Genomic DNA, 14,106 nt, shown 5'->3' with positions numbered 1-14,106 from the left:
TTTTGAGTAACTTTCACATATAATAAACATAAAATTATATTTGTATGTTATAACTATAATTTGCATAATTGCGCCTCTATATCAAATTTTATGTTCGTTATGGAGCTTTTGATTTGTATAATTCGCTACAAACATTTAATTTTATACAAATTGTTTAGTTTTGTATAAATTCATTTATACATTATAATCTGTATACTAAGATCTGTATTTATATAATTATAAGTGTATAGGACGAAAATGTATGTATTTATATTTGTATATACACTTTTCTCTCACTTTATACAAACACAAACGCATTTTATACCGAAATGTATAAAATGACTAAGGGCCTGTTTGGATTGGTTTTTGGCTTATTCATAAGTTAGGATTTCTAACTTATGGCTTTTGGCTTATTTTTGTTATTTTGGCTTTAAAATAAGTGCTATAAGTACTTTTTAACTTTACTGAAACACTTCAAAACTGCTTAAAAGTTATTTTGGCTTAAAAGCACCTAAAATAAGTCAATCCAAACAGGCACTAATTGTATACCGAAAATGACTAATTGTATACTGAATCAGATGACTAAAAAGGGGATGTTTGCTGCAAATTACAATTAAAATAAATTATGGCTATAATATTTAATTTGAATTAATAGTTTGTTATTTCAGTACAATTTTCCCTTGATTTTTTGATTGACAAAACCGAATTCTTTTTGAAAGGCCAATTTTATATCCCTTATGAGGTCCTTAGCTAATGAGCTTAGCATTAGTCCTTAGCCCAAAACTAATTTTTATTCTGAAGAAGCCCATTCCAATATTTTCCAAGTTCCCTTTATTGGCACAAATATTTTTATTTTGATGACCTTTAATTTTTGGGAAGTTTTATACAAATCTCATAGTATTAAGAGTTAATTACATTTTATTTATATATTTTTTAAATTACAAAAATCTTTGAAATTTGGTGGAATCTAGATACATTACAAAACGTCCCGATACATCACATTCTAGTTTCGGGCATATCCCTCAATGTCCCAATTCATTGCGTCTAGGTTTCATATACATCACTCAACATCCTGATACATTGCATAAAGTGATGTATCTGACTGGTACATCGTGTAAAGTGATGTATCCGAGAATAAGAGAGTTAGGATTTTTGTAAATTTTTCAAACGATAGGGGATTTTAGAAATTATAGTAAAATAAATTGTGTATTTAGGTAATTTTTCCTTAATTGGTGTCTTCAAATATAATAATTTTTAATTTTTACCCTTTAATTATTTTAACTAAAACGTTAGGGATTATTTGATAAATTAGAGACGTCAAAATGGACTTAGCCCATGGGGGCCGGCCAACCCAACTCGTTATTGGGGTAGGGTGATAGAATTTTTCAAGCCCATTTAAACTAGGGCTTATAAGCCTTACCCATATAAGTTTTTGACCCTTGAGGCTTGATCAGGGTCGGGCCGGGGTTGACCCATGGACCAAAATTATTTATTTAAGGATAACTTACAGAAATATCCATATTGTATGAGCTAATTACTTAAAGACACACCATGTTATAATATTATGAATCTTATAAGATTTTGGCAGATACATGTATCTCGGGATACATGGACTCAAAATTAGGTCAATTTATTCTAGATACACTCTATCTCTGTGAATTCGTATGTATTTAGGATACATAGATAAATTATGAGCCCTCGCCTCCCTTTCATCTCACTCGCCACTCTTTTATTTGACTCGCATATATGGGATGCATCACACTAGATACATTTATCTAGTATCTTAAATATATGTTAATCACACTAGATATTTTGCTAGTGTTATTGAAACAATACCATTATTTGTCATATTTGATTTGAAAATCTTCTCATCTTCTTGATGTTATAGAATTTTAAGTTTGAAAAGGAAAAAAGAAATGGCTAGCCCGCGACCCTTCTAGGTTGGATTGGACATTTTTCAGGCCCTTTCAAATGAAGGATCGGCCTGCCCTAGCCCATCAAAGTCCATTGCCCGCGAAGCGGGACTGATCCTTTTTGATAACTCTGGATAAAATATACATAAAAATAATATTAAATATGGCATATTATACATGAAAAAAAAATTTAACCATTTTTCCTACTCTTTATGTCAAATGATTTCCCCTGTTTTATATGTCCGCTCACCTTCACGCTAACACACAAGCTCACTTCACAACACCACACGATCACACAACTCCATTACCAGTCGAGGTTCCCAGTGGCTCTCAGGTAAGGTCTCTTCTCTCTCTCCCTTACAGAATTATTCTTATTTTTCTTTTCTGTCCATGTGAATCTTTTGTTGTGGAGTTAGAGAGCACAAATTGTTCAATTCTGGTATTGTTGGATGATTGTGATGTATTTGTGCTGCATTGAACTATAATTCCCAGTAAATGGGAGGGTAAATCAATTGTGCTAAAAGTTAGGTTAAAGTTCTGCCTGCAATGTGTTTGATAAATTGTCTGAGAGATGATTTTAGAAGTAGGTGAAGTCTGAGTAGCCAGTGACATTAGGATATTTGTATGAATGCGTGTGGGGTAGTTCGGGTTGGTTTTAAAGTGTTTTGTTCAGATTTGACCAATTTGTAAGGAAGTGGAGATTGGGGAGAGGGAAACTTCTACATGGAGCAGTATGATAATCTATAGCCATAAATTTTGAACTCTTGAAATGGGTTCTTTTATTTGGTTGTTTGACTTGAGCCTTTGTTAAACCTGATCTCCATTTTATTGTGTGCTTAATGAATTCGCCACTGAAGTCTGATTACCCAAGCACTACATGGAGCAGTATGATAATCTATAGCCATAAATTTTGAACTCTTGAAATGGGTTCTTTTATTNTATTTGTATGAGTGCGTGTGGGGTAGTTCGGGTTGGTTTTAAAGTGTTTTGTTCAGATTTGACCAATTTGTAAGGAAATGGAGATTGGGGAGAGGGAAACTTCTACATGGAGCAGTATGATCATCTATAGCCATAAATTTTGAACTCTTGAAATGGGTTCTTTTATTCGGTTGTTTGACTTGAGCCTTTGTTAAACCTGATCTCCATTTTATTGTGTGCTTAATGAATTCGCCACTGAAGTCTGATTACCCAAGCACTATTAGGAGTTGGTTTTGAGTAAATTTGGGATGGTTAGATACGTCTTGGACTGCTTGGTCGAATCGCTTGAGTTGAAAATTATGCACACCTAATTCAAAGTACACTCTGTGACATTCTCTGTTCTTGTGCTTTTGGAGTCAAATATTTCCTTTTTGGGCTGAATTTTTTTGTTACAAGCTGTTGGTTTACACTGCTAAATGGAGGAATTGTTGCTTGCTTATTAGTTGTTAAATCTGTTTTATGAACTAATACAACCAACTCTCATTCGTGAGCAGACTAAAGGAAGCTCTCTTAGACTTTTCCTTAATGCAGACATCTTCTGAAAGTAACAATGATTATCTTCAACTGAACAGCACTATTAATCTAATCAAATTAAGTTTTCCGTCCATTATATACACCTAAAGAAAAAATTAGCAGGATGGAGTTTCAAATTGGTAGATTGGGTCAAACTTATACAGATCAAAGCAGATTATGTTAATATATGAGCTATGATCTAATCCGTCCAAAAATCTATTTTGATAAATGAATTAGGTCAGTATAGGTTGTTTTGGGTCGTAACCCAATCCGCCCCAACATAAAAGTATTTTATAGATTTAGATAAAGTTCATTTAACTGAAAATCATTTTGAGAAACTACTCGAGAAACTGGGATCCATATATGTGCTGAGTTTAGGAGCTACAGAAAGGAAAGAACGAGCTCAAAAGCAAAAACTAGGAGTCAAGCTTAAAAGTTAGTTTGATGTTAAAAAGTTTGTAGTAGAGGATGATCGGTAAAGAAATGAAATTTCACCAATATGTTGCAAGAAAATAGAGTCTGATAATTCTACCAGCAAGTTGATTTTTGAGATGCGAAACAAAATAATATCGACCTACCCCATTAAAATTTGATAAATTGAACATGTTATATATTTATATGGGTCAAATTTGATACTTGTAAATGTGGCTATATCTAATTATGAAAATGCATAACATGAAAGGACATGATTCTTGTGCTGAATTTTACTTCACAAAAATACAAACAATCGGCTTTAGCTTTTGAAGAAAGATATATCTATTGATAGAGTAGACCAATATGTTCATGAACTCCTTTGAAAGCTCTTACACAACTCCAGTAAAATAAATATAACTCTAACAATAAGTTAATATGTGAATGAAATAGATGCAACTAAGGCTTGGATTATACCAAAACATACACAATTGGCAAGTAGTAACACTCCCTTCCCCTAATATCCTTAAGCAAAGATCAGTATTGAAATTGATTAAGATTAGGGGCTACTAGAAGCTCGTTCACTATGCCTAATTTACGTGTACATCCCTGCTCCGATCCGACATGTTAGGTTCGACCTTGTCTCGTTACAGCACTTTTAATTTATTCATTCTCACATATTGAGATTTGTAACTTGTTTTCTATCTTACTTGTGGGTGCTTTATGCTATTGCCTTTTGAAGCAAAAATGCCTGAAAATACAGACAATAGTCCGAAAAACAAAGGTAGGTTCTTGGTTTAGCTGCAACGTAGTTGGATTGAACAAAACAAAGGACACTCTTCTTCTCACTTTCTCTCATATAGTGCTGTTGTTTCTACTTAACAAAAAAGAGAAGGACTGAACATTTCATATACTAAATTGTGGACAAAACCAATGTTAAAAAATAGGGGAAGTTTGGGGAGGACCAAAAGTGCATCAAGATTGCAAATATAAGGGACTATTAGTGCTTCATGTGAAAGAACAAGGATGATTTTGAGTCTCAGCCCAAGGCACTATTTTGGGATTTTACTCCTCCTTCACAGCACTTCTGTTCATTGACCTCAGGAACACTGGCAGAAGTGACCCCCTGTCTATGAATGTCGGAAAGCATTCCCATAAATAAGTGATCGATCACTATCTTGAGATCTATCAAGAATCGTCTTTGATTCTTTGATTTTTTGGTATGCTCTGAGAAACCTTCTGCTTCACCTATTTCTCTTTCATTGCCTCCAAATTTTCCGGGATTCAGTTGTTATGTTCGCTTAAACTTATTATAAACTATTTGAGTAAATCGGGTAGTGCGGCAAAGTTTTTTCAAAGTCTTGTAATCCATGTTCTATTTGATCCACTACACTATAATCATGTATGATCTAAACACGAGGGCGTACTATATATGCTTGCATTTCAAATTATTCTCTTGAAAAATGGGTATTGGTAGATCCTAGGGACTCTCTTCCAAGCTTGCAACTGTTTTGCCTTTCCATTTATCTGGATTGACTCCGGCAATTTCGTCTAGTTAAGTAGCTTGCACTGTAATAGTCAATTTGCTATATGACATTTTCCTCCAANTGCTCTGAGAAACCTCTGCTTCACCTATTTCTCTTTCATTGCCTCCAAATTTTCCGGGATTCAGTTGTTGTGTTCGCTTAAACTTATTATAAACTATTCGAGTAAATCGGGTAGTGCGGCAAAGTTTGTTCAAAGTCTTGTAATCCATGTTCTATTTGATCCACTACGCTATAATCATGTATGGTCTAAACACGAGGGCGTACTATATATGCTTGCATTTCAAATTATTCTCTTGAAAAATGGGTATTGGTAGATCCTAGGGACTCTCTTCCAAGCTTGCAACTGTTTTGCCTTTCCATTTATCTGGATTGACTCCGGCAATTTCGTCTAGTTAAGTAGCTTGCACTGTAATAGTCAATTTGCTATATGACATTTTCCTCCAACAATTCTTGAGAGTTTGTGTCAGAGGGGTTTTACAGACAAGAACAATAAGGGGAAGTTTTCTTTTTGGGTTTAATTTGTTTCTCAGTTTACTTTTAACAGATTTATTTAGGGAAACCATTAGTTTTAAGGTTTAGTACTAAAAAGTGTCTATTTCTTGCATACAATGAGGACTATATCTGTTACGTAGCATCTATTAAGGACCAAAATAGTCCAACCCCATACAATAAGGACCATTTTGATCATTTCTCTCTTTTTCCACATTGGCAAACCGTCTCCTTGTAAAGATTCAGCTACCCTTATTCCTCTGTATACTATTTTTCTCCATCTAATTGAACTTTGAGGTAAATAAAGTAAGGAGAGACATTGCTGGAAGCCAGAAGGCTTGCTGTCAATAGATTGGTATATGATCTCAAGCAATTTAAGTCCTTAATTTCACAGTAGCATGCCTTGCTTTTTGTTGTGCAGTATCCTGTCTCTAATAGCTGAAATTTGATGGAATCCTCAATTCAATGTTGCAGGAGTTTTCTTACAGGAGGGGAAGTTAGATATGTCTAGGTTCCGCTCACTATTGCAAGCATCGTTGAATGCTACAAGAAGAGGTATTTCACCTGATTATTCTGGAATTTTTTCATCCAAATCCCTATGCTGCTTCTGTTTCTGTTTTAGCGGATACTTTTCATTTCTATTTCCTGTTACCAAATACTACTAGGATTTGATGTTCGACCCATTTTTTGATCCTTTTAGCTGACATGAGATGGAATATATATTAATCCCAGCTTGTGATGCAAAAGTGCAGAATCGCAAGTGAAAAAGCTCACTATACCACCAAAAGCAATGAGAAATTCATAATGACTAAGCTTTGAACTAACAAATGAGCAAAGGAAATCTAAATTGGCAGCCAAAGAATGAGTTTTATTGATGTGAAATGGTATTTATACAACAGATGAAAGCAACTAAGAATCAAGATTACATCTACACTTGGTTACAAATGAAATCCCAACTAAATCCTAACCAATTCTCCATCCAAGTTAACCCTCAGGGGTTGGCCTGCTGGCAATTGACTTGAGCCTTGGGGTTTGCTCCCTTTCAAGGTCTCAAGTTCGANTTCCACTAACAAACCTTATGTAGTTATGTGTGCTGCACTGAAGATACATCTTTGTTAATTGCATTCGCCATCTTATTTTGGTGCATCAGCTTGTTTGCCTTTCAGATTCTGATTGTTAAGTTATTTTAATAAGTAAATGTTTTTTGAAGCCATTTTAGTTAATGTTTATGGAAGCCATTTTAGTTTTAGCTAGTTAGGACCCTTTGAAATATACGGGAATTTTGCTTCATAAGTCCTTTCTTGCCAGTCTGAATACTTTCTTTTCGTTTACCATTTCTCACAGATCAGTTAAAATAAATTGTTAAAATGGCTGGGTGATCTGCGAGAATTCCTGTCATCTTTAGAAACTTAGAATTGTCTTTGCTTTGGTGTCCTTTCATGTCTATTGTGGAGAGGCTTGTATGTTTAAAAGGAGCTGAGTGAGGTTTATAGATAAAAATGATTCACCCAGACCCCAGTAGTTCTTTACAGCATTTATGCAAATAGTGTAAAAGAAAGAAGAACAGGGGCATAGATAACCTTTTTCATCTGCACATCTCCATTGACGTGCTTAGCTGTTAATATTAATTAACTTCTTTGTCATGTTCTTGTTGTTCTCCCTCATACTTTTTGCTTCATTAGTTTGTGATGGGTGTTGGTATTATCTTATGGGTTTGCGGTAATCCCTATCTAGCTCCTCAAGTTGACAAGTAGTTGACCAATCTTTTGCTAAGTGTGTAACAGTGTATTCTTCATTGAATCAGCATGCGAGTAAAATGGTGCTCTTATTTTGTTACTTCTGTCTCTATCAATTATAGCAACTTTCAATGCATAATAACTTTTTTCACCTGTAGCACTCGCGTGGAACATTGAAGACCTAGTTCCACCCAGTGAAAGATACATTTTCAACTTTAGTTCAAAGGATGAGCTCAAGAATTGGCATTTATACTCAGATTCAGAATATGGAGGTATATAGACGTACATACTTCTCTTACATGTAATACGAGTACTTGGTAACAGCCAAACAAGAACTTTTTGGGTATATTCCAACCTGTTATTTTGTGCAATCAGTTTTCCTTATTTATTCTCCTTTAGTTGTAGACTTTCATAGCCTTATTCTGCACATGGTTCTTAGTGGAGGTGGACTCTCAGCTTTACAGAACACATTGTTTTCCATTTGAGATGAATTTATTATTTTGATTACTCCAACTAAAAAAAAAAAAATACCAAAAATTATGAAGAAATATTCTATTTTTGTGAGCATCTAATTACAAAGCCTAGATTCTTTGGTTTTACAAAATACACTTGTCTTTTCATATCTGCATATATTATGTTGAGGTGCTCGTAATTGTTATTTTTAGAAATCAGAGTGATGGTACTTAAGGATAGTGCCCTTACAAAGTTAACCCATGACTACAGTCTCTAAGAATCATGCAAGGCATCTATAGACTGAGGGCTTTCTTTTCTTTTGTCCAAGTGTTCACCAAATCCAAGATTAAGTTAGTGACTAATAAATATCCTGATGATAATATCTCAGGTCTATCCTCAGCAGCTTTGGAGATTAAGGACACTGGAAATGGGTCAACTAGTGTTGGTAAATTATTTTGAGTGTGCATACTGTTCTTTATTTCCTTTTTGTTCTTTTTCTGTTGATCTTCCCTTTTCCTTTTTAATTGTTTTTAGTCACTTATAAAGTCTTTATGTGTTATACTTCTCTTATCCAACCTCAACTGCTAATGGTTATTTCTCACTTTTATCTTGGATTATTGACTGCATGTGCTAGATAGCTCTTTGGTGTAGAACTTTTGTTTTCCTCTGAAAACAGTACAAACAATTAATTTTACAGTTCAGATAACTTTGTTAACTCATACAACAACAACAACATACCCAGTGAAATCCCACTTAGTGGGGTCTGGGGAGTGGGGAGGGTAGAGTGTAGGCAGACCTTACCACTACCTCATGGAGGTAGAGAGGCTGTATTACAATCTCAAACTCCTCGCTGGTAAGAAACTATGGATGCACTGCTTGCAAGCATTTTGAAGTTTGTCTTAGTAAGCTAAAGCCTTGACTTTTTATCTTAGATTTAATTAAAGTATTGAGACACAGTAACTTCTCTACATGTTTGAATTTCTTTTGGTTAGATTCTTCATCAAATGTATATAAGTTTATTTTATATCGCCTCTTTATGGACTTCAAATATTGAGCTTTAATTGCTCCTATGACAATGATAATATTTAATGTGTAATTTGTTGGAATGATATTGTTGCATTTGGCTTTAGTGTCTGTTTGTGGAAATTCTTCTCCTTGGAAGCCAACTGACTGAATTAGCTACGGTGTGCAAAGAATTAACTGGTGAAAAATAGTTAAACCATGATCTCTTCTATCTCTCAACCTATACTTGCAGAGCATAGGTGATCTCAAGTCCCGGATAAGGGAAGATCGTTGTAGTAAATTGACAGGCAGCGTAAAAATAGTCAAANGAGCATGTTCTGGCCAGTTTTTCGGTGACTTGTTTGATATCGACTCGTCTATTGAATTCAACATGATCCATACACTTTATACTAGATTTTGAGCACTTACAACGACCGCTGCATTGTGAAGAAGTCTATATGGAGCAACCACCTAATTTTGTTGCTCAGGGGGAGTTTAGTAGCCTTGTATGTTGATTACGTAAGTCACTCTATGGTCTGAAACAGTCTTTGCAAGCTTGGTTTGGGAAGTTCCAACACTATAATTTTATCACTCTGTGTTTTATCGGCATTATGCATCAAATTCAGTACTTCATGAGAAGACCAAGCACATTGAGATTGATTGTCAATTTTGTGAAGTCGAGTGATCAACTTGCAGATATCTCATCAAGCCCCTCATCAGTCCTCGTGTTAATTACATTTGTAACAAGCTAGGTACATGAATTGTATGCACTAGCTTGAGGGGGAGTGTTAGAATAGGAATAGGTTTATACAATCCTATTAGAATAGAAATATGTTTATACAATCCTATTAGAATAGGAATAGTAATGGAAATAGAAATAGGAATAATAAATAGTATCTTACTTGGTAAAGGATTGTATTCTAGGGTCTATAAATAGGATCTCAATGTAATGATGTAAACAACAACAATTCAATAATATTCTTTTCCTATATTTCTCACAACATTGATAATATTTAATGTGTAATTTGTTGGAATGATATTGTTGCATTTGGCTTTAGTGTCTGTTTGTGGAAATTCTTCTCCTTGGAAGCCAACTGACTGAATTAGCTACGGTGTGCAAAGAATTAACTGGTGAAAAATAGTTAAACCATGATCTCTTCTATCTCTCAACCTATACTTGCAGAGCATAGGTGATCTCAAGTCCCGGATAAGGGAAGATCGTTGTAGTAAATTGACAGGCAGCGTAAAAATAGTCAAATTCCTACAATTCATATAGCTGACCCAACTTTGCTTGTTCAAAATAAAATAAAATTGATTGATCGCTTCTATGTGGCTGCTGTAAAAGCACTATAATTGGAGTAGCATTATTTGAGGCCTTCAGTGTTGTATGTGGAGAAAGCCATTGACCTCTGAGAATACCACCGAGCCTAAAATTCCACTTACGTAATTTCTTTGTTCTGCCTCGCCCATGTCCCTTCTTCAATCTTGTCTATTGTAGACAATTCTTGGTGATAATCATGAAAGTATGTCAAAAGATGTTACTCCCTCTGTCCCATTTTATGTGGTTCCTTTTTAGTTCGTCCCAAAAAGAACGTCACCTTTTTATAATTAGAAACAATTTAACTTTAAAATTTCCATTATATCCTTAATGAAATGAATCTCAACCATACAAATATCTAAGTATTGTTTTAGACCACAAGTTTCAAAAGTCTTCCTTTTTTTCTTAAACACCGTGCCAAGTCAAAGGGTGCACATAAAATGGGACGGAGGGAGTACTATAATTAGTGTTACTTTTCTCATTGAATATAGACAGATTTCTGGTTCTTTTGACAGGTCTTTTCTCTGGAAACCTCTCTTTGGATGTTATGGAAGGATCAAAGTGGAATATGACTCGAAGTGGCTTTTGTGGAATGCGGTCTAAAAAGGTGAATGCTACTCAACCATCCTAATAAATACTTCGTGCCCTTTTCTTGTTTGATAATGAGATAAGTCACAGATTCAAGATAAAAAATTCGAAGGAAGAGATGACAAAGCCCTAGAACACCAAGAGAATAAGAAGACTTTACTGGGAAAACCAAAATGAAAAAAAAAATACATGATAACTGAATATAAGTAGGAAAATAATGGACGGGGCAGCATCTTGGTCAGCTTGGGCCATTTGCACATCTTAGACTTAGGTCGTCTAACTGATATTGTATGTTTTTGTCTCCTTTGTGACTGTTGATAATCCTTCTATTCAAAAGTTCAGATCTGTCAAGTTGGCTGGGTTAATCCACAAACTAACCCATTTAACCCCTTAAAACAGGTCCCTAAGTGGTCCCCTACCTCCAGCTCCAGCTCTTGATTTGTCTGACCCTCTAACTTAAGGGGCATGGGCCAGGTCAATTATTAGATGGTTAGACCCCCTAACTGGACCCAGCTAGGAATTGGTTCATGACCCACAGACCAACCCAGCAGGGGCCTGCTTGGTAAGACAATCTTTTTAAAAATAAATAGAAAACCCCCACGAGAATTTAGCAGATTTATTTGTATACTCAAATATACATGATCTGGATGTGAATGAGTTGAATGATCTATTCCTCAAGTCTATCAGTGAACCATCTCTTCGGACTCGGGATAGTGATAGATGTTAAGTCCTTTCCCCTCATTTTCTACTCCCCTTGTTTTAACTAAAGAACTATCTTTATATTTGCCAAGTCTTACTTCAATAAAGTTTGTGATGTTTCATTTGCATGCGAGATAGTCTCTCTTCCTCTTTTTTTTTTTTTTTTTTGCATTTCAAATTTTTAATTAGTCAATTAGTAAGAGTGTATTTCATTATTAAAATTTTTCATTTGAAAGTTAATGAAGTAATAAAATTTTGCTTTCATTTGCTATGAAACGTTCAATATATCACTAGTTGGCTTTATCAAAAGAGTGATTCTCATATAGCAGGCACTAGTGGTGAAACTTCAAAAAAACTTAAATGTGTTTGTTATAGTTGACGTGTCATTTCTGACTGCTCCTTACACAATATTACGATATAGAGGATATGTTTTGTTTTATCTATTAGTAGCGTGGCTTTTCCTTCTAATTTTTTTTTCTTGCAGTTTGATGGCTTCATTGATTTGGATGGATATGACACAATAGCTCTTAAACTTAAAGGGGATGGAAGATGCTATATTTCTACAGTATGTTCTATGTTTTCATTGAACTGCTGCTATTGATATTTAGATGAACTGTGGAAATAGTCATTTCTCACTAAGAGCCTAATCGCAGATATACACAGAGAATTGGGTCAATAGTCCAGGACAAGATGAAGATAATTCATGGCAAGCATTCGTTTTTGTGCCAAAAGATAACTGGTATATTGCAAAGGTAAGTTCTTCATTTCTTTCATCCTTCATGTGATGTGGGAGCTATATCACATCGCAGAAGGTTCAAATAGAATACTTGTTCAATTTGCGGGGGAAGAGAAGCAGTGGCGGATCCAGGATTTAGACTCCGTGGGTGCCAAATAGACTTATCGATTAAATTAATTTTATATTTGATTAAATTATTCGTGTTTTCGATATAAATTAATTTTAGTTCTCTAATTTTTCTTAAAAGAACGTGTGCAACAATTTCCTTTTTCTTAAAAAAACGTCTTTCTCAAAAAAATAGGTACAAATGGGATTCGAACCCGCAACATCAGCCTTCTAAAGTTGCACTCCTACCGTGGCACCACAAGCCAATTTTGTTCTGTGGGTGGCACGCTTTATATAAATATAAATATTATATATATATACCTATGTATATATAGAGTTTCCGTCGAAGTTCGGGGGTGGCGTGGCACCCCCACACCCCTTAANCAGAAGGTTCAAATAGAATACTTGTGGGGGAAGAGAAGATAAGTAGATTGCTTTTATTGGCTGTGTAGATCCCACTTACTCGTTATGCACCTACATGGAGAGGGAACATAATAAATGCAAGGATGGAGATGAATCCAGCTCGAATCGTTGGTATGTCTTTATCTGTCAACGCAGAAGGTGGAGTTCCAGATGCAAAGTCTGGTCCTGGTGATTTTGGAGTTGAAGTTGATTGGATCAAAGCCTTGCGGATGATGCAGTAAACAAAAGTGGAACATTATAAAGAATGATTGTAAAAGACCAGGACCTTTGAGGCATCCATGCTTATCGGTTGGGCAAAGATCGCAGAAATTCTAGCTACGGAGTTGGTATTTTTGAAGTCATCAATCGGAGATCGGAGATGTAGGAGATACAGGTTCGTTTTCTATGTACCTCAGGAAAGGAGTGAAATCTTACGATTCACTTTGTTGCTTAAATAGACTCTACAACAGTCTACATCACCAAAGTCTAAATTATCAAAAAAAATTCTCTTGTAATAAATTTGGCTCTTCATTTTGATTATATCCTTTGTCTTTTACAAGGTCTGTCAATCAAATATTTCAGCAATGTGCTAGTAATCAGTAATACTGTTCCAAGCTGTTTTAAAAGACTCCGTTGGGGGCTCTAGCAAAACCCCCTGAGACTCTAGTGTGGGGCTTAGTTTTATAAGACTTACGCCCTAAGCATCCGACTGTACGCCCAAAGCACGTCCAACGCTGGGGATCGCCTAACAGATCTTACACAAATTATGTGTTAAAATCTTTAATTAACATTGTTGACCCTCATAATTCTTGAATAAATGAATGATATTTAATAATTTTTTAATTTGTAGGGATAAGAAGATTGAGAGTAACTTGAATAACAAGTTGTAGTATCACATCTTTACTATTTGGTAACACTGTGAAGATGATTATATATTACGTAAAAAAAATTTACTTTTTCACTTATCATTGGTCTTCATGGTTTTGTCATATGTCTCAAAATTATCATATTTTATTTAGCTATTTGAAAGTAATCTTATTTTTATTCATGATAGAGTGATGTTTTTATTATAATATTAGAAAGTTTTATTGATTATTTTCTTTTAGGGGTAAATTGTGTAGTATGATTAAAAAAAAAAAAAAAAGGAAAAATTGTATAAAATAGCAAATTATTAATTTAAACTAAATATTATAACCACAGTTTGATTTAATTGTAACCCGTAACAAACAGTTGTCAT

At 34.7% G+C, this 14,106-nt stretch overlaps 1 protein-coding gene across 2 annotated transcripts; it reads left to right on the top strand.

The window, feature by feature from the left end:
- The first annotated feature begins 2,079 nt into the window (after positions 1-2,079).
- On the top strand, positions 2,080-13,468 carry LOC125845235 (probable complex I intermediate-associated protein 30). 2 transcript variants are annotated; one of them, XM_049524698.1, is made up of 8 exons: positions 2,080-2,226; positions 6,305-6,385; positions 7,725-7,838; positions 8,408-8,464; positions 10,855-10,946; positions 12,111-12,191; positions 12,280-12,378; positions 12,920-13,468. In XM_049524698.1, the coding sequence occupies exons 2-8, from the start codon at positions 6,334-6,336 to the stop codon at positions 13,109-13,111; spliced, it is 687 nt and encodes a 228-aa protein (XP_049380655.1). In that variant the 5' UTR covers positions 2,080-2,226; positions 6,305-6,333; the 3' UTR covers positions 13,112-13,468. The 2 variants fall into 2 exon arrangements, with proteins under 2 accessions (XP_049380655.1, XP_049380656.1); XM_049524699.1 differs by having other exon boundaries at positions 2,170-2,231.
- Positions 13,469-14,106: the final 638 nt, after the last annotated feature.

The sequence above is a fragment of the Solanum stenotomum genome, chromosome 11 (genome assembly GCF_019186545.1).
Source record: "Solanum stenotomum isolate F172 chromosome 11, ASM1918654v1, whole genome shotgun sequence".
Lineage (NCBI taxonomy): Eukaryota > Viridiplantae > Streptophyta > Magnoliopsida > Solanales > Solanaceae > Solanum > Solanum stenotomum.
This window is presented reverse-complemented; position numbering and strand designations above follow the sequence as displayed.

What these genes read in the sequence shown, in the direction of transcription:
- LOC125845235 (XM_049524698.1), top strand. Translation starts at nt 6,334, where the DNA reads ATGTCTAGGTTCCGCTCACTATTGCAAGCATCGTTGAATGCTACAAGA. An exon ending in GTTGAATGCTACAAGAAGAG is followed by an intron (nt 6,386 to 7,724) that starts GTATTTCACCTG and finishes TTTCACCTGTAG; the next exon opens with CACTCGCGTGGAACATTGAA. An exon ending in ATAACTGGTATATTGCAAAG is followed by an intron (nt 12,379 to 12,919) that starts GTAAGTTCTTCA and finishes TTGGCTGTGTAG; the next exon opens with ATCCCACTTACTCGTTATGC.